Below are 11,212 nucleotides of genomic sequence, written 5' to 3'. Positions count from 1 at the left end.
AAGGTGCCCTGGAGAAGGGAATGGTAACCCACTCCAGTATTCTTGTCTGGAAAATCCCATGGACAGAGGAGTCTGGCAGGCCCCAATCCATAGGGTCGCAAAGAGTCAGATACAACTGAGCTACTAACACACACACACACGTGTGTGTGCATGTGTGTGTGTGTGTACACAGACATATATGTAAAATATTTATACACAAAGGTTACTGTGCCTTATATACTGTTCTGAGCATTTGCATTGCTGTCTAGTCATTAAACCATGTCCCACTCTTCGGCAACTCCGTGGACCATAGCCCACCAGGCTCCTCTGTCCTTGGGATTTCCCAGGCAAGAATACTGGAGTGGGTTGCCATTTCCTTCTCCAGGGGGTCTTGTCGACTACCACTGAGCCACCAGGGATGTCAGTTCTGAATATTACCTTTACACTTAATAGTTCTTGATGATCTTTCCATGTCAATGCACAAAGAGTCTCTTAATCTTTTTGACAGCAGATCGGTATTTCATTATTTCTATGTCCCCTTCTCATAGAAATTTAAATTGCTTCCACATCTGCTATTACAAATGGTACTTTAATGAATCAGTTTTTAAATAAATTACTTTACACATGCACAGGCATAATTGTGTGGGAATTACCTAGCAGTATATTCTGTAGTCAAAGTTATATGCATGCCTTTATGATTCTGTTTAACACTGCCAATTTGTCCTTCACAGAGGATGCACCAATTTATGTGTTCACTGAGAATGTATAAGAGTGCCTGTCTCCTTACCTTTAGAAGGCAAGGTCATTAGAAATGAAACCATGGCTCGTCCCTGTAAGACATCAGTGCAGTGCTACCTAGAGGATAAGTCACAGTGAGTGATATTAGGAAATTCTCTGAGCAGAAGTTCCTTAGTAATTTGGTCACTAAGTTTCTTAAACATTCCTTTCAATATATATATGTATGTGTGTGTATATTATATATATATATAAAAACATATAAAGTACCAAATAGAGTAACAACATGTCAATTAGCAATAATAGCCTCAATTCATGTATCCATTTGTTTGTTTCTAGCTAATATATATATTTTGATCTTCAAATTAATCTAAATTTGAATCTCCTAATTTATCTTGGTAGCATCTTGGAATTGTGGAGTAGGGATAGAAATGGAGGGATAAAACTATTGTAGTTCTATCTTCATTTTGTGTTTGAGGGATAATTTAGGAGATTAGGAGCATTCTAGTTGAAAAAGTTCATTTGGATTTATCTGTAAACTGGTGCAGAAATACCTGAATGAACTTTTTGGCCAATGCAAGTTCTTTTTTACAAACAAATGTTTGGTCTGTATGTCAGATTGTGAAAGTAAAGAAAGAAGATAACTCACCATTCATGGAATGGAAAAAATGAACAGATGTTCAAGTTAAGGCAAACAATTGGTGAATGATAATTTAATCAGCCAGCCGAAAAAAGAAAGAGGGAAGTAAAAGTAATGCAAAATAAGTATGTAATAAAAATAAAGTATATGGAAGGAAAGAAATGAAGTACATTTATAATTGTATTCTAAAGTGAATGGAGTGAATATGCTCATAAAAAGCAATGACTGTAAAAAGAATTAACAACTTACACCCACATATATGTTGCACATACTTAGTGATCAGATATTTTTATACAATTATTATATTTAGTTTATTTATTATAATAAAAAATGTGACCTGTAAGTCTAAAGTTATATATTTTTGGCAGCAAGTTACTTGATCCATGTTGAAAATGTCAACAAAAAATATGAATTGTCTTTGGGGGAGATATTATGATTTATATATATACACATAATACATGTATACACATAATCAGGGCATTTATTGGATGCGCTATTCAAGTCTTTGAGATAATTTTTCTGCTAGCTATATTTAATCAGTTCTATATAAATATTTATAATCAAGTTTTACTTGTGTATCTAGGATTATTTTTATATGTTTAATTTCTGTGTTGTTTAGTGTACACCTGTTTATGGCTGATAACCTTTTTCCATAAATTGTGAATGTTATAATTAACTGACCTATTTTTATCACATTTTGTACTTTCCTGGGTCAGGAAGATCCCCTGGAGTAGGAAATGGAAACCCACTCCCGTATTCTTGCCTAGAAAATCCCATTGACAGAGGAGCCTGGTGTTCTACAGTGCATAGGGTCGCAAAGGACTGGACACGCCTGAGTACACACAACAAAGAGAGCTAAAGTTGGGCTTCCCAGGTGGCACTGGTAGTAAAGATCCTGCCTGCCAAACACAGGTGATGTAAGAGATGCAGGTTCAATCCCTGGGCCAGAAAGAACCCCTGGAGTAGGAAATAGCAACCCACTCCAGTATTCTTGCTTGGATATCAATAACATAAAAGTGGAATTTAAATTAAAAGTAAAAAATGTGATAAAAATTAATTGTAACATTCACAATGTATGAAGAATTTTATCAGCCATAAACAGGTATACACTAAACAACACAGAACTAAGCTTATAAAAATAATTCTAGATATACAAGTAAAACTTTATTCAGTTCAGTTCAATTCAGTAACTAAGTTGTGTCTGACTCTTTGCAACCCAATGGACTGCAGCACGCCTGGATTTCATGTCCATCACCAACTCCCGGAGCTTGCTCAAACTCATGTCCATCAAGTCAGTGATATCATCCAACCATCATTATATAGAGTTAATTAAATATAGATAAACAGAAAATAATCTCAAGGATTTGAATAGGGCATTTAATAAACCTGATTATGTGTATACATGTATTGTTATATGTGTGTATGCTGCTGCTGCTAAGTCACTTCAGTCATGTTCGACTCTGTGCGACCCCATAGACGGCAGCCCACCAGGCTCCCCTGTCCCTGGGATTCTCCAGGCAGGAACACTGGAGTGGGTTGCCATTACCTTCTCCAATGCATGAAAGTGAAAAGTGAAAGTAAAGTCGCTCAGTCATGTCCAACTCTTAGCGACCCCATGGACTGCAGCCTACCAGGCTCCTCCATCCAAGGAATTTTCCAGGCAAGAGTACTGGAGTGGGTTGCCATTGCCCTATATAAATAATATATCTCACCCAAAGAGAATTCATATTTTTTGTTGACATTTACAACATGGATCAAGTAAATAGAACCAAAAATATATAACTTTAGAATTACAAGTCACATTTTTTATCATAAAAAAATGAATTAGATATAATAAAATGGAATAAAAATATCTGATCACTAGGTATACATATCTAGATAATATTTGGATTAAAGACAGAAGGGGAAAAAAATTATCTGGAAACCAGTAACAAGAACATTTCATAGCAAAATCTCAGTCTATAGTAAAACAAAGTGTTTTAAATGACTCAGAGCCAGAAAGAGGATAAAGATAAAATACTAAAAAATATTTTTTCTTATTTCATGCAATTATAAAATGCCAAATAAGCCTAAAGACATTTACAAACACAAAAACCTACATTAATGAAACAAAATGGGAAGTACAAATCTCTCCAAAAGCATTAAAAATTTTTTTTGGAGAAAACTTGTAATATGGGAAAACCTCTTGTGAAACTCATGAAAAGAGAAATCAATTAAAATAGCAGTGAAAAAGTAGATAGAACTACTCATAAGGGGAGACTACAGAATTATGAAGAATTATACACGAATTATGAAGAATTATACACTAATAGATATATTTTTGTCCCAGAAATGAATAATTTCCCTTCAAAATATAAAGAATTAAAGGGCTCTCAAATCACCATATTAAACCTATTTTGGTCTGATGTTTCTTTTGAAATATGAGTGCTGTCTATTAGATTACAAGATATTCTAGACTGTGAGTCAAGTTCTCTGCAAAATAAACAATTAAGTTTGAACTCCACAGCCATATGGCTTGGATTCAAGTTCTGGTTCAACCACTTATTTAGCTATGACCTTGACCTTGACATTAAGCAAATTACTTATTTTCTTCCTTTTTTATAATGAAAATGACTATGCTAATAATAGCAATAATAGCCTAATAGGGTTGCTTCTCAGACTAAATTAAGTAATGTACAAATAAAATAATTAGTAGAGTAAGAAATATTAGTCATTTGGTCCTTGGCTGTATTCATTTATTCAACAAATATTTCTGAACCTCTTATCTTTGTGTCTATTATATTGTAGGTACCGGTATTGTAGAAGTAAACAAGAAAAAGTCCCTGCTTTAATGAATTTTTCATGCTAGTGGACAAGTCAGATAATAAGCATAGCAGTGTAACATGGAACAGTGATAAGATCATTAATCTATTGTGTGAGGGTTTGTTGTTGTTAAGTCACTAAGTTATGTCCAACTCTTTGTGACTCCATGGACTGTAGCCCACCAGGCTTCTGTCCATGAGATTTTCCAGGCAAGAACATTGGAGTGAGTTGCCCTTTCGTTCTCCAGTGGTGGTTTGTAGCCAATAAGAATAGTTTATTTTTCAGTTACACATAATGCAATACTCGAATTTATTTTAAACTCTAGTTAACTTGTGGTAACAAACATGACCAAAAGCTCAGGCTTCAGCAAGGAAGACTTGGGTTTGAATCTTACCTCTGCTCTAAATTTACCTTTAATTAAGTTTACTTAATATTTTTGCTTTGATTTATTTATTGTAAAATGTGGATGATGATACCTCTCTCCCAGAACCTTGATGAGATTCAGTAAATTACATGGCATATTGCTTGTAGCTTGAAATACATTCGTTTCTCTTTTCTTCCCCCTCTCTATTCTATTTGGCCCACTTTATTTCTTTTCTTCTTTCTTTGGTCTATTCCTTTTTATATTTTCTTTTCTTCCTATGAGTATATGGTACTTCTACATTGGTTCATAGTTGAATATAATCATAGTAGAATACATATTTTATCTTAACACATTCTAATGTATTACAGGTGAAAAAGAAACCATACAATGGAATGGGAAAACCAAACGATTCTGGTGGAATTTTTTCTGAAGGGGCTTTCTGGTTATCCAAGGCTTGAGCTACTCTTTTTTGTGGTAGTCTTAATAATGTATGTGGTCATCCTTCTGGGAAATGGTACCCTTATTCTCATCAGCATCTTAGACTCCCACCTTCACACCCCTATGTACTTCTTCCTGGGGAACCTCTCCTTCCTGGACATCTGCTGCACCACTGTCTCCATTCCCCCCGTGCTGGTGAGCTTCCTCTCAGAAAAAAAGACGATCTCCTTCTCTGGCTGTGCTGTGCAGATGTTCCTTGGCTTGGCCATGGGGACAACAGAGTGTGTGCTCCTGGGCATGATGGCCTTTGACCGGTATGTGGCTATTTGCAACCCTCTGAGATATTCTGTCATCATGAGCAAGGGTTCCTATGTGCCCATGGCAGCTGGCTCCTGGCTCATAGGAGTTGTCAACTCTGCAGTACAAACTGGGTGTGTAATACAATTGCCCTTCTGCAGGAATAATGTCGTCAATCATTTCACCTGTGAAATTCTGGCTGTCATGAAATTGGCCTGTGCTGATATCTCAGGTAACGAGTTCATCATGCTTGTGGCCACAACCTTATTCATAATGACACCATTATTGTTAATCATTATTTCTTACACATTAATTATTATGAGCATCCTCAGAATTCACTCTTCTGAGGGGAGAAGCAAAGTCTTCTCTACCTGCTCAGCCCACTTGACTGTGGTGATAATATTCTACGGAACCATTCTCTTCATGTACATGAAGCCCAAGTCTAAAGAGACACTTAATTCAGATGACATGGACGCTACTGACAAACTTGTGTCTGTGTTCTATGGAGTGATTACTCCTATGATTAATCCTTTAATCTATAGTCTCAGGAACAAGGATGTGAAGGAAGCAGTAAAACATTTACTGAGAAGAAAAGTTTTTAATAAGTAAATGGAAAAGGGACAGGTAACTTTTATAATCACAATGTAGAAATCAATTATTTAATTTTGTTGGTTAGTCGCTGAGTCTTCTCCAACTTTTTTGCAACCCAGTGGACTGTAGCCCACCAGGCTCCTCTGTCTATGGGATGTCCTAGGCAAGAATATGAATGGATTGCCATTTTCTTATATTTCTTTCTTATCTTCCTGATCCAGGGATCAAACCCTCATCTTCTGCATTGGCAGACAGATTCTTTACCACTGAGCCACCTGGGAAGCCCCTCATATCCAACTAGGAGGCATTAAATTATTCTTTTCTACTTTCAACATATCTGCTTTGGCAGTTGTTTTTTTTTTTTTTTTAATATATATACCTTCTGATACATGGGATCTAACTCTTTTGGTCTTACAACCAAATACCTGATATTTAAAGCTGTAAATATAAATAACTTCTGAGTCAAATTACCCACTGATAAAAATAGAGCTATATCTTTTTGTCTGTTCCATTGGCTCTCTATCCATGAAATATTTAATGAATTGCCAATCCAAGAGGAATCTGTTTTAAGAAATGTGAATCTATCTTTTAGATGGTTTTTACATTTGATTTTTATCTGGGGTTTATATTTCTTTCCTCTGTTTGTAACCTTCAATCTTTAAAAAAATCCCCTTTGTCACTTTATTTCTTACATTTATTTAAAATATTTATTTATTTGGGTCTGTTGGATCTTAGTTGCAGCATGTGGGATATTGCAGCACATGAACTTTCTAGTTATGGCATGTGGACTCCAGAGCTCACGGTCTCAATAGTTGTAGCACTCAGGCTTACTGGGCTTGGTTGTCCCGGGTATGTGGGATTTTATTCCCCAATCAGAGATCAAACCCATGTCCCTTTCACTGCAAGTCAGATTCCCACCCATTGGACCATAAAGGAAGTCCGTATTTCTTCTTGATCTGAGTTGCACACTTCAGATTTTCATCTTAGACTTTAATGTTTACTTTAATATTACATCTCTTTTCTCTGTAACTGTTATCATATTAGCCTCTGAATTTTAAATTTTATTTAGTTTTGATTATGTTTATTTTAGATTAAAAAAAAAACTTTGAGGTACTAAGTTACTTGGTTTTATTTCTCTTTGATTGTTTTAGCTTTCTAATGATAACAAAAATCCCATAATTCTTAATTGTTCATTTTTATTTAGATTTTAAAATATTCTTGTTTTTCTATCTTATCCTTTAATTTTTTTTAATCTTGTATTTATTTTCACTATGAGGAAGGCATACATTTCTCCTCTTATATTTCACAAATGAGGCAGTAAGGAACATTATACAGACTACCATAACACAAAGAGAGAAATTGAGTCTATTTCTCTTGAGTCCTTTCTATTTCTATCTCTATCTTCTTGAAATGTTGTTTTAACTCTATTAGTAATTTTTTGAGAATGTTCTTTAAGAAATTTGAGATAACCATCAGTTAATCATTCCCAGATCCTACATATAACTAAAAAAAAGAAAAAAAAAAGACCTAACTGACTTCCTCTTGGAATGGTATGCTTTCTGAAACTGTACAGGGAATAAAATGAGCTCTTGGGAGTTTCTTTTCTGAAAAGTTTATATATATATATATTATTTTCTGTTATTCTTTTACATTTACTTCTTTCATCATGATGGTCAATGAGAAGCTGCCCCCAAAGATTTTTTTTTTGAAAAATGAGATCACAGTTTTTTCACTGGTTTTCAGGTTTTCTCAATAGTTGGATTCAATGTTGGTCATTATGCACCCTCCCAGAAAGTTGAAACACCATATGGAAGATTGGTCTTTCTTTGGGAACACAGACTAGCAATTTTTGAATTTTATTTGACTTTATTAGGACAAAAAATGTGCCATTCAGAGGGAGAAAGAATACAGAAGTGTGAGGGAATAGTTGTTTTTAGAAACTTCTGGTTGTGGCTAATCATTTCTTATTCCTGATCACTATTTAGGCTTCACTGCTAGTCATTTGAGCCTGTTCTTCAGTGTCATCAATGTTGATGTGGTTTTTTTTCCAGTTTGTTTTATGCCATGTGTGGATTATTTTCCCTTTGTTTCCTGAGTTATAGCTGGCTCTGGACTTATTTCTACTAAGTGAAAATTTGAGGAAGAGTTGACTCATTGGAAAAGACTCTGATGCTGTGAGGGATTGGGGGCAGGAGGAAAAGGGGACAACAGAGGATGAGATGGCTGGATGGCATCACTGACTTGATGGACGTGAGTTTGAGTGAACTCTGGGAATTGGTGATGGACAGGGAGGCCTGGCGTGCTGCAATTCATGGGGTCGCAAAGAGTCGGACATGACTGAGCAACTGAACTGAACTGAACTGAACTGAACTGAAGAATCAGATTCCAGGGGAGTGATAGGAATAGCAGATCATAACAGTGTGATAGCAGTATCCTGAGGGGGAGGAGGTGGACATATATTCAGCACATGAGAGATACTCCCAGGGACTCTTGAAGTTAATTGGGAAGGTCATTCATCAAATTTGGAGTAGTCCACTAGGAGAACATGCTGCAAATTAGATTTGGAGTTGTCACTGAAAATTATGTAATGCCTATCCATAATAATAACTTTGTATGGATCTATGAACATTCAGGCGGTAATTCACTAGAATAGTCATTATTTCTGGCAGCTCCTCATTAGGATACTAATACTGTATCACCTGTTTATTTAAAAAGTGTTATTTTCTAAATTATAGAGGAACTGATAACCAACTCATCTAAAATGATATGTAAGCATTAAATAACAAGTAAAAAATATGAGTCCAAAACAAAGAAACTTTGTTTTCCCACTGAAAATGTTAGTTTTTCATCAGAAAATCACTTTAAAAAATAATTAAAATATTTAAAAATACAATTCAAAGGTTATATAATATTTAGTTATTACTAAATATTGGCTATATTTTCCATGTTGTAAATACATATTTCTAGCCTATGTTATATTCAGTAGTTTCTATCTCCCACTTGCCTGCCCATATATCCTGCCCCACTCAATACCACTGATAAGCCCTCATTTGTTCTGTTTGTTGTTGTTCAGCTGAGAAGTCACATCCAACTCTTTGTGACCCCATGAACTGCAGCACGTCAGGCTTCCTTGTCCTTCACTATCTCCTGGAGTTTGATCAAACTCATGTCCACTGAGCTGGTATTCCATCCAACCATCTCATCATCTGTCGCCCCATTTTCCTTCCATCCTCAATCTTTCCCAACATCAGAGTAGAGGGAAGATATAGATCTGTGAGTCTGCTTCTTTTCTGTTACATTCACTATTTTGCTGTATTTTTTAGGTTCCATATATGAGTGATATCATATCACTTTTCATTCTTTGTCTGACTTGTTTCACTTAGCATAATGTTCTCTGAGTCCTTCCATATTGCTGCAAAAGGCAAATCTTTTATCTAAGTGTAAGGCCAGATACTACACAAATCCTAGAAGAAAACATAGGCAGAACACTCTTTGACATAAATTGTAGCATAAATTTTTTTGGATACATATATTAAACTAAAGGAAATAAAAGCAGAAATTAAAAAAAAATGGGGCCTACTTAAATGTAAAGGCTTTTGCACAGTAAAGGAAACCATCAGCAAAATGAAAAGACCACTTAGTGAATAGGGGAAGATATTTGTAAATCATATGACAGATAAAGGATTCAGTTCAGTTCAGTTCAGTCGCTCAGTCATATCTGAACCCATGAATCGCAGCACGCCAGGCCTCTTTGTCCATCACCAACACCCGGAGTTCACTCAGAGTCATGTCCATCAAGTCAGTGATGCCATCCAGCCATCTCATCCTCTGTCGTCCCCTTCACCTCCTGCCCCCAATCCCTCCCAGCATCAGTCTTTTCCAATGAGTCAACTCTTTGCATGAGGTGGCCAAAGTACTGGAGTTTCAGCTTTAGCATCATTCCTTCCAAAGAAATCCCAGGGCTGATCTCCTTCAGAATGGACTAGTTGGATCTCCTTGCAGTCCAAGGGACGCTCAAGAGTCTTCTCCAACACCACAGTTCAAAAGCATCAATTTTTCGGCGCTCAGCCTTCTTCACAGTCCAACTCTCACATCCATACCTGACCACATGAAAAACCATAGCCTTGACTAGATGGACCTTTGTTGGCAACGTAATGTCTCTGCTTTTGAATATGCTATCTAGGTTGGTCATAACTTTCCTTCCAAGGAGTAGGCGTCTTTTAATTTCATGGCTACAGTCACCATCTGCAGTGATTTTGGAGCCCCAAAAAATAAAGTCTGACACTGCTTCCACTGTTTCCCCATCTATTTCCCATGAAGTGATGGGACCGGATGCCATGATCTTCGTTTTCTGAATGTTGAGCTTTAAGCCAACTTTTTCACTCTCCACTTTCACTTTCATCAAGAGGCTTTTGAGTTCCTCTTCACTTTCTGCCATAAGGGTGGTGTCATCTGCATATCTGAGGTTATTGATCATTCTCCCGGCAATCTTGATTCCAGCTTGTGTTTCTTCCAGTCCAGCATTTCTCATGATGTACTCTGCATAGAAGTTAAATAAGCAGGATGACAATATACAGCCTTGACTTACTCCTTTTCCTATTTGGAAGCAGTCTGTTGTTCCATGTCCAGTTCTAACTGTTGCTTCCTGACCTGCATACAGATTTCTCAAGATGTAGGTCAGGTGGTCTGTTATTCCCATCTCTTTCAGAATTTTCCACAGTTTATTGTGATCCACACAATCAAAGGCTTTGGCATGGTCAATAAAGCAGAAATAGATGTTTTTCTGGAACTCTCTTGCTTTTTCGATGATCCAGCGGATGTTGGCAATTTGATCTCTGGTTCCTCTACCTTTTCTAAAACCAGTTTAACATCTGGAAGTTCACGGTTCACGTATTGCTGAAGCCTGGCTTGGAGAATTTTGAGCATTACTTTACTAGCATGTGAGATGAGTGCAATTGTGCTGTACTTTGAGCATTCTTTGGCATTGCCTTTCTTTGGGATTGGAATGAAAACTGACCTTTTCCAGTCCTGTGGCCACTGCTGAGTTTTCCAAATTTGCTGGCATATTGAGTGTAGCACTTTCACAGCATCCTCTTTCAGGATTTGAAATAGCTCTACTGGAATTCCATCACCTCCACTAGCTTTGTTCGTAGTGATGCTTTCTAAGGCCCACTTGACTTCACATTCCAGGATGTCTGGCTCTAGGTCAGTGATCACACCATCGTGATTATCTGGGTCATGAAGATCTTTTTTGTACAGTTTGTCTGTGTATTCTTGCCACCTCTTCTTAATATCTTCTGCTTCTCTTAGGTCCATACCATTTCTGTCCTTTATTGAGCCCATCTTTGCATGAAATATTCCCTTGG

At 36.6% G+C, this 11,212-nt stretch overlaps 1 protein-coding gene across 1 annotated transcript; it reads left to right on the top strand.

The window, feature by feature from the left end:
* Positions 1-4,028: 4,028 nt before the first annotated feature.
* LOC112583566 (olfactory receptor 13C2) lies at positions 4,029-5,959 on the top strand. The gene has a single exon (XM_044938417.1). It carries the CDS (start codon positions 4,908-4,910, stop codon positions 5,862-5,864), a length of 957 nt encoding a protein of 318 aa, XP_044794352.1. The 5' UTR covers positions 4,029-4,907; the 3' UTR covers positions 5,865-5,959.
* Positions 5,960-11,212: the final 5,253 nt, after the last annotated feature.

Source organism: Bubalus bubalis, chromosome 3, assembly GCF_019923935.1.
Source record: "Bubalus bubalis isolate 160015118507 breed Murrah chromosome 3, NDDB_SH_1, whole genome shotgun sequence".
Lineage (NCBI taxonomy): Eukaryota > Metazoa > Chordata > Mammalia > Artiodactyla > Bovidae > Bubalus > Bubalus bubalis.
This window is presented reverse-complemented; position numbering and strand designations above follow the sequence as displayed.

Bases quoted from the DNA above. Each gene is read 5' to 3' on its own strand.
- LOC112583566 (XM_044938417.1), top strand. From the start codon at position 4,908: ATGGAATGGGAAAACCAAACGATTCTGGTGGAATTTTTTCTGAAGGGG.